The sequence below is a fragment of the Pteropus vampyrus genome, unplaced genomic scaffold (assembly GCF_000151845.1).
Source record: "Pteropus vampyrus isolate Shadow unplaced genomic scaffold, Pvam_2.0 Scaffold40, whole genome shotgun sequence".
In the NCBI taxonomy this organism is placed as follows: Eukaryota; Metazoa; Chordata; class Mammalia; order Chiroptera; family Pteropodidae; genus Pteropus; species Pteropus vampyrus.
Window position 1 is genome coordinate 1,541,008 of NW_011888821.1, and position 12,310 is coordinate 1,553,317.

At 44.0% G+C, this 12,310-nt stretch overlaps 1 protein-coding gene across 1 annotated transcript in view; it reads left to right on the top strand.

Moving 5' to 3' along the window:
- RBFOX1 (RNA binding fox-1 homolog 1) overlaps positions 1-12,310 on the top strand; it is a 133,041-nt gene that overhangs the window by 79,335 nt on the left and 41,396 nt on the right. The window contains exons 9-11 of the mRNA XM_011358412.1: positions 5,916-5,994; positions 7,947-8,036; positions 9,083-9,125. Of these exons, the coding sequence (XP_011356714.1) occupies positions 5,916-5,994; positions 7,947-8,036; positions 9,083-9,125 (212 nt within the window). The remainder of the gene's footprint in view (positions 1-5,915; positions 5,995-7,946; positions 8,037-9,082; positions 9,126-12,310) is intronic.

Sequence of the window (12,310 nt, forward strand, 5' to 3'; positions counted from 1 at the left end):
CCCTTTGCCCGTACCTGGCCACGCCTTTGAGACTTCCGTGGCATTAGCTCCCCTCACCTCTGTGGCTAGCCCTCTTCCCCGTTTCACGTTCAGAGCGCCCTCTGCAGCATCCATCACAGCTGCCATTTCACATTTAGGCACGTGACTTTGTGACGGTGTGCCCCACCCCCGTAGGCTCTCCGAGGCAGGTATGGCGGGGGTGGAGGGCGAGTACTCGCTCTCTCTGCTCCCTGGGCCTTGGCATAGTGCTTGGGGCACAGTAAGCATTCCAACGGCAGAGGCATCGTTCCTTGCACCTTGCCAAAATGAGCACGTTAGGGCACATTTTCTCTCTGGTTCTCCGTGTCACAAATGTGGCATGTCAGAGTCCGCAAGGGATTTTCCAGGGCCACCTTGGAGGGCAAAGCATGGCGACTACGTCACCCTCCTGCATACACATCAGGGCCCATTCTCGTCTCACTCTGGGAGCTGTTGGTACAAACAGGCTTGACGCGGAGGCACACAGCTGGCCGCAATGCACGAAGCCTTGTCCTGCTGAAGGAAGGGGCCACTTCCCAGCCAGAGCTCCGCCTCCGTCACTGCTGGGCCACACAGCGGGGTCCCCCAGAATAGCCCTCCGGGTCTGGCACAGCTCCTCTCCATTACAGACAGACCTTGTTTTATTGTGCTTCACAGATGTTGCATTTTTTACAAACTAAAGGCAAGACCCTTCACCAGCAAAAAGGTTACAACTCGCTTTACTGTGACACTCGTTTTGTTTTTAGAGGTATCGCTGGAACCGAGCCAGCGATACCTCTAAGGTATGCCTGTATTTGCACAGGAGCAGATACAGACGGGGTCTCTCTCTACAAAATATTTAGAAAAAGGCATTCTTTCCCATATTCAAATATATATTAATATTTGGGTAAATATTAACTTTTGCCATACTGGATCATGTTCTATCTAAACTCTTGCACTGGTCTCTTAAGTCAGGGTCCAATTTTTAAATTTTAATCGCCTTCTCCTCATCCGCTGACAACAGCCGCTGATGCTGAATAAACCAGATCAGAAACAAAGGAGACTGCGGGATCCATCCTCCTAATTTGCTTTTGAATTCTCCCTGGAGTTGATAAATAAATTACTCTGTATGACCTTCTGTCACCTTCTCATGCCCAACCTCCCCTTTAAAATACAGACAATATTTACTCAATAGATATTTGTTTGACATCTTCTGGGTAACGAGTCATGTGTCAGGCATAAGCAGGATAGAGCAGTGAGTAAGCTTTTTGGGTGCAACTTTCGAGGCAAAATGGACCCCATACACAAATTCCTTTAATATTGATGAATAGGTCATACTTTGACCAAGTGAGGATCAAAAGATAGTGATGCTAGTGTTTTACTGGGGGGGGGGGGGGGGGAAAGGGTGGGAAATAACTTCACTTCAGGTGGGTCACTGCATAAAGCTCATAGCCATGGTGACATTCAGTTAGAGCTATGATGTCAAGCACATTGCTCATTACTTTGCAGCCCTCATCTCGCCGAATCCTCCCTTGAGGTGGGCCCTTCTTTCCCCATTTTACAGATGAGTCAGTGAAGCTCAGATAGCTTAAGTAATTAGTCCAAAGGCACATAGCTGCTGGTTGGCGAGGCTGAAATGTGACCCAGATGCCATCGTGGGTCCTATCTAACTTGGCTCTTGGGTGGTGGTCGGCTTTTGGACGAAGGTATTGGGAGAAAAGGCACACAGAACAGCATGTGCAGAGGCATGATGGCATGAAAGAACAAGGCCGAGCTGTTTGATACGGCTGCGTGATCAGCCCCATGGTTCCAGGCCTGAGCGAAATCCTAGTTGCCCATCCCCCACCCCCCATTGCATCAGCTGTGTTCCAAGTCCTGATGGCAGAGGCCGGCCCTGCCGTCTGACCCCCAACAGACATTTTCTCTTCGTGTTGGAAATGTTGAAAGAGAATTCGAAACACATCTCTCAGGAGGCCCCGCACCTCGGTCTCTGGGATTAGGGCTTCATGCCGCTCCACGAGTGCTCTCGTGAGCTGCTGCCCCTCGGATCAAAGCGCAAACAGCTGGAAGCGACTCCTACCAGCCTCCTTAGCGTGTGACATCCCTGCCACCGTTTTAAGGACGATGGTACTTGGGGTTTCGCCAGTCAGCGCTGAAAAGCTCTGAGAAGCGCACTGCAGTGTTCTCCAGCAAGCCAGTGTCGCTGCCGTGCGAACGCGCGCGTGCCTTTGCGTATGAGTGTGTGTGTGTCGTGAAGTGTCTTCCCTTGGCTCACTATGCTTGGCTTGCGTGTGGGTCTGCTCTGCTGTTGAAACCTGCTGGCATCCTTTGGTAATCAAAGTTGTGCTTCTGTTAGAACCACAGCTCCATTCAACGGAGGAATTCATTGGTCCTTTGCCAGGATCATAAATCATCTATAAACTCCATGGGGAGACATTAGGGCAAGTTATTAATTACAGCTACCATCCTTTGGAAAACATGCATTCAGAAACACGCGTTTTTATATTTAAGGTCTCCTGCGACCCTCACAGAAGCCTGTGAGGTGTGCAAGCTACACATGATCCCTCGTTTATGCCTATTTTAATGCTTAGGGACTTTAAGTTAGTTTCCCATAATCACATATTTGTGAGCTTTCTTTCCTAGCTGTTTCACTCAAGGAACATACCAAGAAACTTCTGGAGAATTCTAGGATCTTTTTTCTCTCCCCTTGCGAAGTCCCTGCTCTCTGGGATAACTGTATGGACAGTGACCAGAAAGCTGCTGGGAGTTTCACGTTCATTCCTAATGTGGGGCTTTGCTTCGTCTGGATATAATTTATGCAAATATACGCACAGACGCATGCACATGCACACATATGCACACATGAGCACACACATGTGCAAACACTAATGCATGCATCACATACATTCATGTACACATGTGCTTATTCACGTGGGCAGGGTGTACACAGGGACACATGTATGCACACACATGCATGACAAATTACACTAACACACACATACACACACACAAAAAAAACACATGTATACACATTTTTGCACACATACACACGTATAATTAGAGATATTCTCCTACATTTACCATGAACAAGTGGCGTAGAGAATTACCAAATATACAGAAGAACTTTTCTGAAATCGTTTGTGTTGTCCAGCTCCCTTAAGGTCATTTGGCTATAACCTAGATTGAAAACGTGACGGTCTGTGCCCCTACCCTTATCGATCATATATTTTAAGCAGCGGATTTCACCCCCTCCCCCAGGGCAGGGAGGGCCATGTGGTTTGACCGAACGCAAACAAGCTCCGACTCTCATATCTGTCTAGGCCACTTACATTAAACCTCAACCCTCTTTGCATTTCTGCGCCCCCCTCCCGAAAGGGTGGGAAGCCTGGTACCCAGCACACCTCCACGTCCTGATTCGGGGCCAGCACCGAACCCCAGCCTAATTTTCTCGGCCTGATCGACCGCCGTGGTCTCCAACCTCCTTAACCTCCAACTGTCCTCGGTTTCCGTGTTTTGGATCTCGTGACCAGACTAACTTCGCCAGTGCAGGGGTTGGTGTGTCTGCATGGGGAAATGCACTAATATGGACGTTTCTCTTTGTGTGTGCGCCCTTGCAGTGTTGTTTACCAGGATGGATTTTATGGTGCAGACATTTATGTAAGTATCCATTAACGTGCATGCCATCCCTGTTTCTTCCCGGAGTCATTCCTTTTACAAGTTTGCTGGGAAGCTCTCTGCTCGGGGCCATCCGTTTCCTCTTCCGGGTCTGTGGGAAGGAGTCCAGAGAGACGCGCGAGGCAGCAGGCCCTCTGCTCACGATAGCATCCATCACGTGCCCCTGAGTGAGTGGAATTAACTCCTTGATCAACTTCAGAATAGATGCAAGCACCCCACCACACCCCCCCAAAAAGGTGGCGTTTCTCTCATGTCATATTAAGACCCACCCCCGTGCAAAAAGAAACTCTCTCTAAAGTTCTCAGTATGGTCTTCGTATTTTCCGTATAATATTTAAAATAACAGCTGTAGTTACCTGCCGCAGAGGGTTAAAAGATATTTTCATGGCTGATGTTTTCATTGTTTTCTTCGAAATGTATTGAAAAGCCCTAGAAAGATCTCTCTCTCTTTCTCTCTCTCTCTCTCAATGATTTCAGCAAGAATCACCTCCTGACAAAATCTATGCCAACTTGAGCTTTAAACCTTTATTTTCTTCAACCCCTTATTTCTCCATTGCCCTAGAACAGTTACTTGACTTAAAGCTGTTGGTTAAATTCGGGATTGTTTGTTAAATGGGACCACTTTGTTAACTTGTTGACTTTTAGAAAAGAATAGGATGTTTCTCATTATAGGGACCATAATCAAATTTACCTAAATTGAACTAGAAATAGTTATTCTCTCGCTTTATGGTATTAGCAGCAATGTTATGAAAATGACTTGGAATAAACACAATTTAAAATAAATGGTCAAGATCGAGGGTATTTTCTAAATCCCATACTTTTTATTACAAGGTGACCTCAAATAAGTTCACTGGGATCATACTTACTGTTTTAAAGACTAGACAACAAGAAAAAGAAAAACATATTTCTAATCGAACTGATGTTATTTACTAGAAAATGGGACACTAGCCATTTACTTTTCTTCCCTTTAAATTTCAAACAATTACAGTTTTGAGACATAGTATTAATCTCCATTGGTGACGAATTTTGTCGGGTTATATTATTACTGCATCAAGTACATTTATGACAATCCGTAGGTTTCCATAAAAAAATGAACGAACAACCTACGTGTCTTTTATCTACCCAGTGAACAACCAATTTCCTTTTTCATGTAGCTTTCACGTCCTCTTTTTTCAAACTTTCAGTTTATACCATTTTAACTAGAGAGGCAGGCTAGGGCTGAGCAGTCTGGATCTCATCCATGCTAGATGCCCAGTGAACCCCGACAGCGGTCTGCACGCTCCCCCTGTGTATCCTCTGGGTGGACTGTGCATATAGAGGAACTAAGTTTAAGGATCTTTTATTTTTAATATGGGACATGGAAGGGAGTAGAGAAGGGGCGAAGAAATTAGAAAAAGGAAAGTCCACCCAAAAGAAAACTATCACCATCGACACCCACCCAAAGGAAAATGTGGATGTCACTAAACCTAGTTAAAAAGAAACATGATATTAGCTACCATTTATTAACTGTTCACCTCTCCGTGAAATGACAATCATTGGTTGAATTATTTGTCAAATGACAACAATGGATCCATTTATTAATTTGTGCTGTCCTATGGAGATTTCAAACTGGCATCTTTTTCTTGCCCCATAGATTTTTGAATAGCAGGAAGTAGAAGTTGCCTGAAAGCTAAAGGTGTGAGATTTCACAAATAAAGAAAATAATAACTGGAGTAATTGACAGAGTATGTTCAGATTGGTTGGGACAAATAAAAATCCCCGAGAACAAGGCAAACAGAGAAAGCAGAGAGACTCAGAAGACAATAAATACACCAACATCCACACAAAGAAGGAACGAGAACTTCCTCTCAGGGAGGAAATCTCAAAAAAGTTCCTTTGTGCTCTCAGTTCTTTTAGGAGCTTTTATTTCCTACCGATTCATCGTACATAGGCAAAGCTCATCGGGCCCAGCAGTACGTCCCCTACAGGTGTCTGGGTGAGTTTAGATGAAGGGCATTACGTCAATAGCATCATGTCCTAAATTTCCTAGTGTCTAGGTTTAGAAAACTGTTCGTCTCACCCTTTTCAAGCCACCCAAGTAGCCCCCTCAAAATATATATATCATTTTCCTGCTGTTCATTTTATAAGGACAATAAGATTTTTCAGAGGGCAGTTCCAAATAGGCCATTAGGTGATAGAAAAACCAACTAGAATACGAACTTTGAGTTTTATTGACCCAGTACATGTTTTTGTCTTCTTTCCAAGAAATAGTTCAGACCTTGAAGACCTTTCTTAATGTTGCACTTGGTTTAAGATGCAAACTTCGGAATATTGCTGCTGAGTGGTGCGTGCCTGTGGGGGACAGTGATGGACTGGCCTGCCACCATCCAGCAGGAAAACAAGGGCTCATGATGGCCTTAAGTTAATTTAAGGGCAAGAAAGAATAGGATGATTTCTTGTACTCTAGAGTGTACGGAGCAGGGTTCATCCTGGCTAGAAGAGTATTATAATCTCGAATGTGCTTTTTTTCAAGCTGCTTCTCCCACCTCCCTTGAGATAATCGATATTTTCTGATGCATGTGCATGTCCTCAGAGCTCCATTTCTTAAAGAAATAATTATTAAACAGGTTCATAGATGAGCGTGTGAGGTTCTGTCTTATTTAAAGGAACTGCCCCTTCAATCTCATTAGAAATAGTGCACAATAAATAGGTTTAAGGCAATTCGAAGAGGACCCGGGACACGTGTTAGACACATCAATCACGTCTAATAGGTTTAAACCAGTTGTTTCTTTTTAATTGTATTAGGCAGAGGAATAAGCTTCTCGCTTAGGTTACGCTTACGAAGTCAAGGGGATTCTACTCTCCAGTTTTTTCTACTTGGTCGTTCTCAGCTCTGGCAGCAGCATATCAGAGCAGCTCAACAGCAAGGTTGCCAGCGCACACGCCAGAGGGCGTGCCCTTTTCTGTGCACGCCGCTCTCTCTCACCCCTCCTCTTCGTTGTCCAAGGTCTTTCCATCCCTCCCACCTGATGCGGGAGCCCTGGGGTGTTTCTGATTTGAAAGGCCTGCAGGATTCCTGCTCCAAGTTCCTTCTTAAGCTGTACGGAGAAGAGAGGATGGAGGAGAGAGGGAGAGGCGAGCATAGATGCCCTAAAAGTGCTGGAGTGGGCTCCTTGCTCAAGGAGACTTGTTAGGAGATGCCGTGAGCCAGCAACTAAGGTTCAAAACAACGGAAGCTCCTAAGCAGTGTCGGGCCTGGTTAGTACTTGGATGGGAGACCACCTAGGAAGACCAGGTGCTGTAGGCGTAAAAGAAAAAATGAAAAGTGAATTAGAAAGTCTTAAGTTCCATGGACCTACAGAGCAATCCATTTAATTTAGGGCCGAAGCTGTAGATCTCATGAGGCCAGAATTGATTGGGGAGCTGAAAGTAAGTATTGTTTAACTGAACTTAGCCAAGACACTTATCTTCACCCACTCTGGGCGATTTCAAAAGATACGACATTGGATTAAAAGGTAACCTTTGACCATGGAAAGAAGGAATTGATAATAGAGCTATAAAAAATGAATAGATAAACTATCAGTAGCAACTGGGGTAAGACAGTGGAGTTCTGGGCAACGGGAAGAGGGAAGAGGAAAGAGAAGACAGGGGAAGAGAGATGAGGGAGGAGGTGATAGACAAGACAAACATTAACTCATTCCCTTGTGTTCAGAGAGCCCTAAGCTCCCTTAGCAGTCAGTGCAGCCTTCAATCTGCCTAGCATATACACCTCGACGAGATTCCGGGGCCATTTTTACATCATTCCTAAATTCTGTCATAACAAGTTCTTGGTTGACACCATGGCGAAACACAATTATTTCTGAATTCATGTCACTCTGCCATCCGTGGATCTTAAAACAAAGAGGTGTCCTCATTTCACCCACACTCGAGCTCGGGAGGGAGTGTCAGGAGCTTGGGGAACACAGAAAGCTGCAAAGCGGAAATTCTCCAAGTAATGAAACCCCACATCCTTAATTCCAGAGATCCCGCTTTCGGGGTGAGCCAGCCGAAGGTCGGCATCAGGCTGGTCAGTCACCACGGGGGGAGGCGACGGCCCATCAGGAGGTCAAGCACCCGCCATGTGAGACCCGACGCTCAGCCCTTACGTCCCTCATCATGGCCTCAGAAGGAAGGGGTCTCATCACTTTTATTTTTAGAATAGGAAACTTTTTGTTTTTTTTTTTTTTTTAGAAAAGAAGTGATAAAATTTGTCCAGACATTTTCACTGACACTGGGGTTTGTGCCCTCATAATCTAGCTACAGAGGTCAAGCCCCGAGCCAGCAGGATAACCCCGTGGCCCTCGCCGAACAAACTTCGACAAAGACGGGAAAAAGGAAAGGAGGAGGGTGAGAAGTGACAGAGTAATGGGTGGCAGGCCTCTGGGGAGTAAGATCTGTACCTGAAGCATTCGAATGAGCAAAGGGAACTGGGAGGAGGGAGAGAGAGAGAGAACTAGAACTTTTAGATTTTAACTTGAAGAGGAAGGTTAAGTGAAACTGAATGGGAAAAGAAAGCCAGACGACATAAGACAATATATATAATATGCACACAGTAAAAAAAAATTAAAAATAGATAACCTCCATGAGGCAGGTCCCTGAATCTCTTTCAGTGTTCACCTGGAGATCTGCCACGGAACTGGCAATTTTCACTTCAAGCTAGAACCGCCCACCCAGCAGGTTAGCCGCACCCATGAATCACTCCCACGTCCACAGATTGCCTCCCGGTCCATCCCTGGGTTCTATTGAGATCTCGTCAGTTTTAGACTGGAGGGAAGTGATGACACGTTAAGTAGCTTTTCTGGACCCATGCTCACGCACGCACGCGCACACACACACACACACACACACACACACACACACACTTTTTCTAGTCACATCTACTCAGCACAGCTTCGGTAGCACCGTGTGCTTCAATTCATGAAATACGATTGTGTTCTCTCTGTAGTTAGTCGCAACTAAATTTTAAAAATACAGCTGCTACAGACCTTTTATCTTAACTGCCTCAATGATTAGGCATCCAGGTTAAATGCTCAGGTATTCTAGAGAATTCCAATCATGAGCTCGAGAAAGAAATTCGAAATAGTTAACTCGAACCATCGGACTATGCTTGGAAGGGTAAGAAGCCATGAAAGTATCTTTTTTTCCCTCCCTTAAAAAGAAACACGGGTTATGACATAAATCCAGCGAGTGCTTATTGATCCCAGCGCCACCTCCTTGATGCCCTCAGTTACAGAGATTTGCAGCTATGATTGGTCAGTAGCTCACTCTCAGGTCTTGAGTGAAGAGAAGCAAACTTGTAAATGAATTGCTCCGGAATTTTTGTCTGACTTATGCATTTTATTTTATTTATTTCATTTTTGCATTGAAAACATTACATTTCTGTTTCCTTATAGAGTAGTGTATCAAGAGCCTGTGTATGGCAATAAATTGCTGCAGGTATGAAATCCGGACTGGTGGAGAAAGTCATCACTCTGGTTGTGGGTTTGCTGTGAAATCCTACTAACAAGACTGTTTTGGGGGAGCGAGGTGTCCTCTAACATAGAAGGAAGAAAGACTTAACTGAATTTTCCAGTTTTGAGGTGAATTCTTCTAGAATAGACATGCTCATCCTCCAGTGTCTCCTCTTTGCTAGATCTTGAGTATATCCAAATGGGGGTCTGACTTGACTATAAATTTCTTGGCTTAAAATGTATCCGGACTCGATTAATATATGTTCAGTGAAAAAAGAATTCTAGGGTTTCATCGAACCAATTGTCTAAGAAAAATTTGAGTAGGTTCCAAGAGTCAACTGGAATGGTTAAATTAAAAAAAAAAAAAAACCTCATCTGCATCTAGCATTGAGGGCCAGCATAACTAATATATCTTTCCCTGGTGTCATCGTAGCTTCTTATAAATTTATTTCACACCGTCTGCTATCGCTTTCAAACCTATTTTTCACTGCCGAAGCAACTCCCGAATGAACAAATTTGCAGGAGGAAAAAGATCTACACATCCATTGGAGTATAGCTGGCTGAGTCTCCAAATTTGGTCTACAGCCAACATTAAAACTGTCAAATAAAATGAAAGGAGAATGTAAAACTAAGGATGAGCAGTGGGAGTTTTATTACATGGGTTTCCTTATAACCGGCAATTATCATTTTTGTTCAGTATTAATTCAATTAAGAAAATACATTTTTTTACTGCGAAAATTAATCAAGTTTTAATAAAGAGTCTACTATGAAAAAAGGGTACTTTGCACCAAAGAGGGAGCAAAATAATTAAAATTCCTGAGCTGAACTTTTATTTTCACATTTCAAGAAAACTTGCCACACTTCGAAAAGAGCCGAATGGATGATGCAGATAAATTAGGGAGTAATGATTTCTATTTAAGTTTTTCATTTTGCAAATGTTCTTATAACTGTTGTTTTTATCAATGAAATGTTGAGTTAATTATATATTCACCAATCCACCTGTTTTGCGATATTCAAGTGGGATCCTTGAATAGTCTCAGAAAGAAGGCCTCTATCTGTGATTCCGCCCATCACCACTTTGCTAACGGGAGACACACACACCCAGTTCCACTTGCCCCCACGTCCCCGCCACACACACGCTTTACCTCTCTTCCTAAGTCAATCACCATTTGGATATTGGAGCTTCGTTTTCCAAAGGTACGCTCTAAAGTTGAAATGTAATTTACCTTGACTTTGACATGTGATTGAGATCCGTAACTCTCAACATCGCGTTAGGAGTTTTCGCAAACGAAGTAACCAACTAACTCCGTTTTGTTGAACTCAGCCTTTCCCGAAGCTCTCTTGGTCATGGAACCTTTCCTTCCCCTGCCGCTGTGGGGATCCCACCAGCCACACTTTTGAAAATGCTTTTTTGGAGACTCATTAGAGGTCGTTCATTAGTAATTTCCCCCAACGGATCTCGCTAATGAAGGAACAAAGTTTCAGACCAGAAGAGCCGGTATCTTTGATGGCCCCGTCTGGTGACGGTGGCTGGGGTGGAAGAGGCAATCCATAATGCCCATTTAAAATTTCTATTTTCTATAAAGTCACATTTAGATTTTGCTGCCTAACATGTAAAAAAAATAAAATAAAAAAAGTATGTTTTATGAGCAGGGAGAGTAGAACTGTGTTTTGTTTGTCTCCCCTTTTTCCTTTGGTTTGGAGGTGGGAAAAATCTAACTAACTGTCAAGGATGCATTTTTGTCCTGAGATCTAAGAGGACCAGTTCCAACACGAACACGGGTTGGTGACAGCAAATGGAAGGGAGCATTTCTTTTTCAGACATTACCACAGAACCCTGCAGAAGCTCTGGCTATGCTCAGCGAGCTGCAAAATGTAGAGCAATAAAATTGATTACAGTTACCTGTTAGAAAGGCAAATTAAAGCAATTTGTATTGTTTTGATCATTTTACAGTGTATGCACACAGACACCGAGTTAACACACAACTCTGTTAGTCCCCTGATATGGATTTCATACAGAAGAAAAATAGCAGAGGAAGACAATGCAATGTATAGATATGGAAGTATCAGGCTACCTAATCCTTCTCTTTTCTCAATTGTTACACATTTTAGGGATCTCATAGACCGAGACTCCAACAGAGTAGCCACCAGCCCCATGTGGCTATTCACATTTAAATTCAAGTGAACTAAAATGCAATAAATTAAAAATTCAGTTCGTTGTACCAGCCACATTTCAAGCGTTCAGTAGTCGCTTAGGACAAATGGCTACTGTATCAGACAGCACAGATAGACAGTATTTTCATTATCACCAAGAGGTCTGCTGGACAACAGGGAGACCGCTGATCAAGGTCACAGCCTTTCCACTGGCCCTACAGACTTTAGCAAACTACGACTTTGACTCTCGAATGGGAATGCTTGTGAACAAATTCTTTATTAATGAAGATAAGCATCAGGGCGCTGACCACTTGTGCCTGTCCTGCGTGGAAACACACACCAAGGTCTCTAAATGGCTAAGTCTTAGGCACATGTGTAGAAGATGCATCCTTCTCAAAGCTTCAGAGATGAGCACATCTGTTGTGCAGACGGATCCCAGGTGCACAGCAGATCCCGGTCGACCTGGGAGCGAGAGAGGTTCATTTTAGTCACCTTCTATTTGCACTGCTCCCGTTTTTCCCACATATCAAACTTGCTATCTGATTTCATTGACAAAAACTACTGAGGAAGCTGAGTGAGACCTACACAGTTAAACAGAGTTCGCCATTGGGATGTTGCTAGACATCTTTGCTGGGACCAAATTCAATCACCCAATCATGATTTACTGGCATGGTACTCGATGCGAATATCTTGGCAATAACTTTGTTTTCTTTTTTTTCTTCTGGGAGTGAGAGAAGACACACACACACACACACACACACACACAGTACACACACACACACACACACACACACACACACACACACACACACATACACACTTTCTCCACTCAAAGCTTTCAGCTGGGTGCAGCTGACACCTCCCTCCTAGCAATCAGCTAGCCAGTTCCAGCCCCCTCTTCCCTCATTAAGTTTCTTACACAAACCTGCGTACCTGGGTCTTTCTGGATACATCAGGAGAGACAAGGACAAGCAGATGAAAAGAATGGCTCCAGAAATCTGGTGACCTACTTTCCCC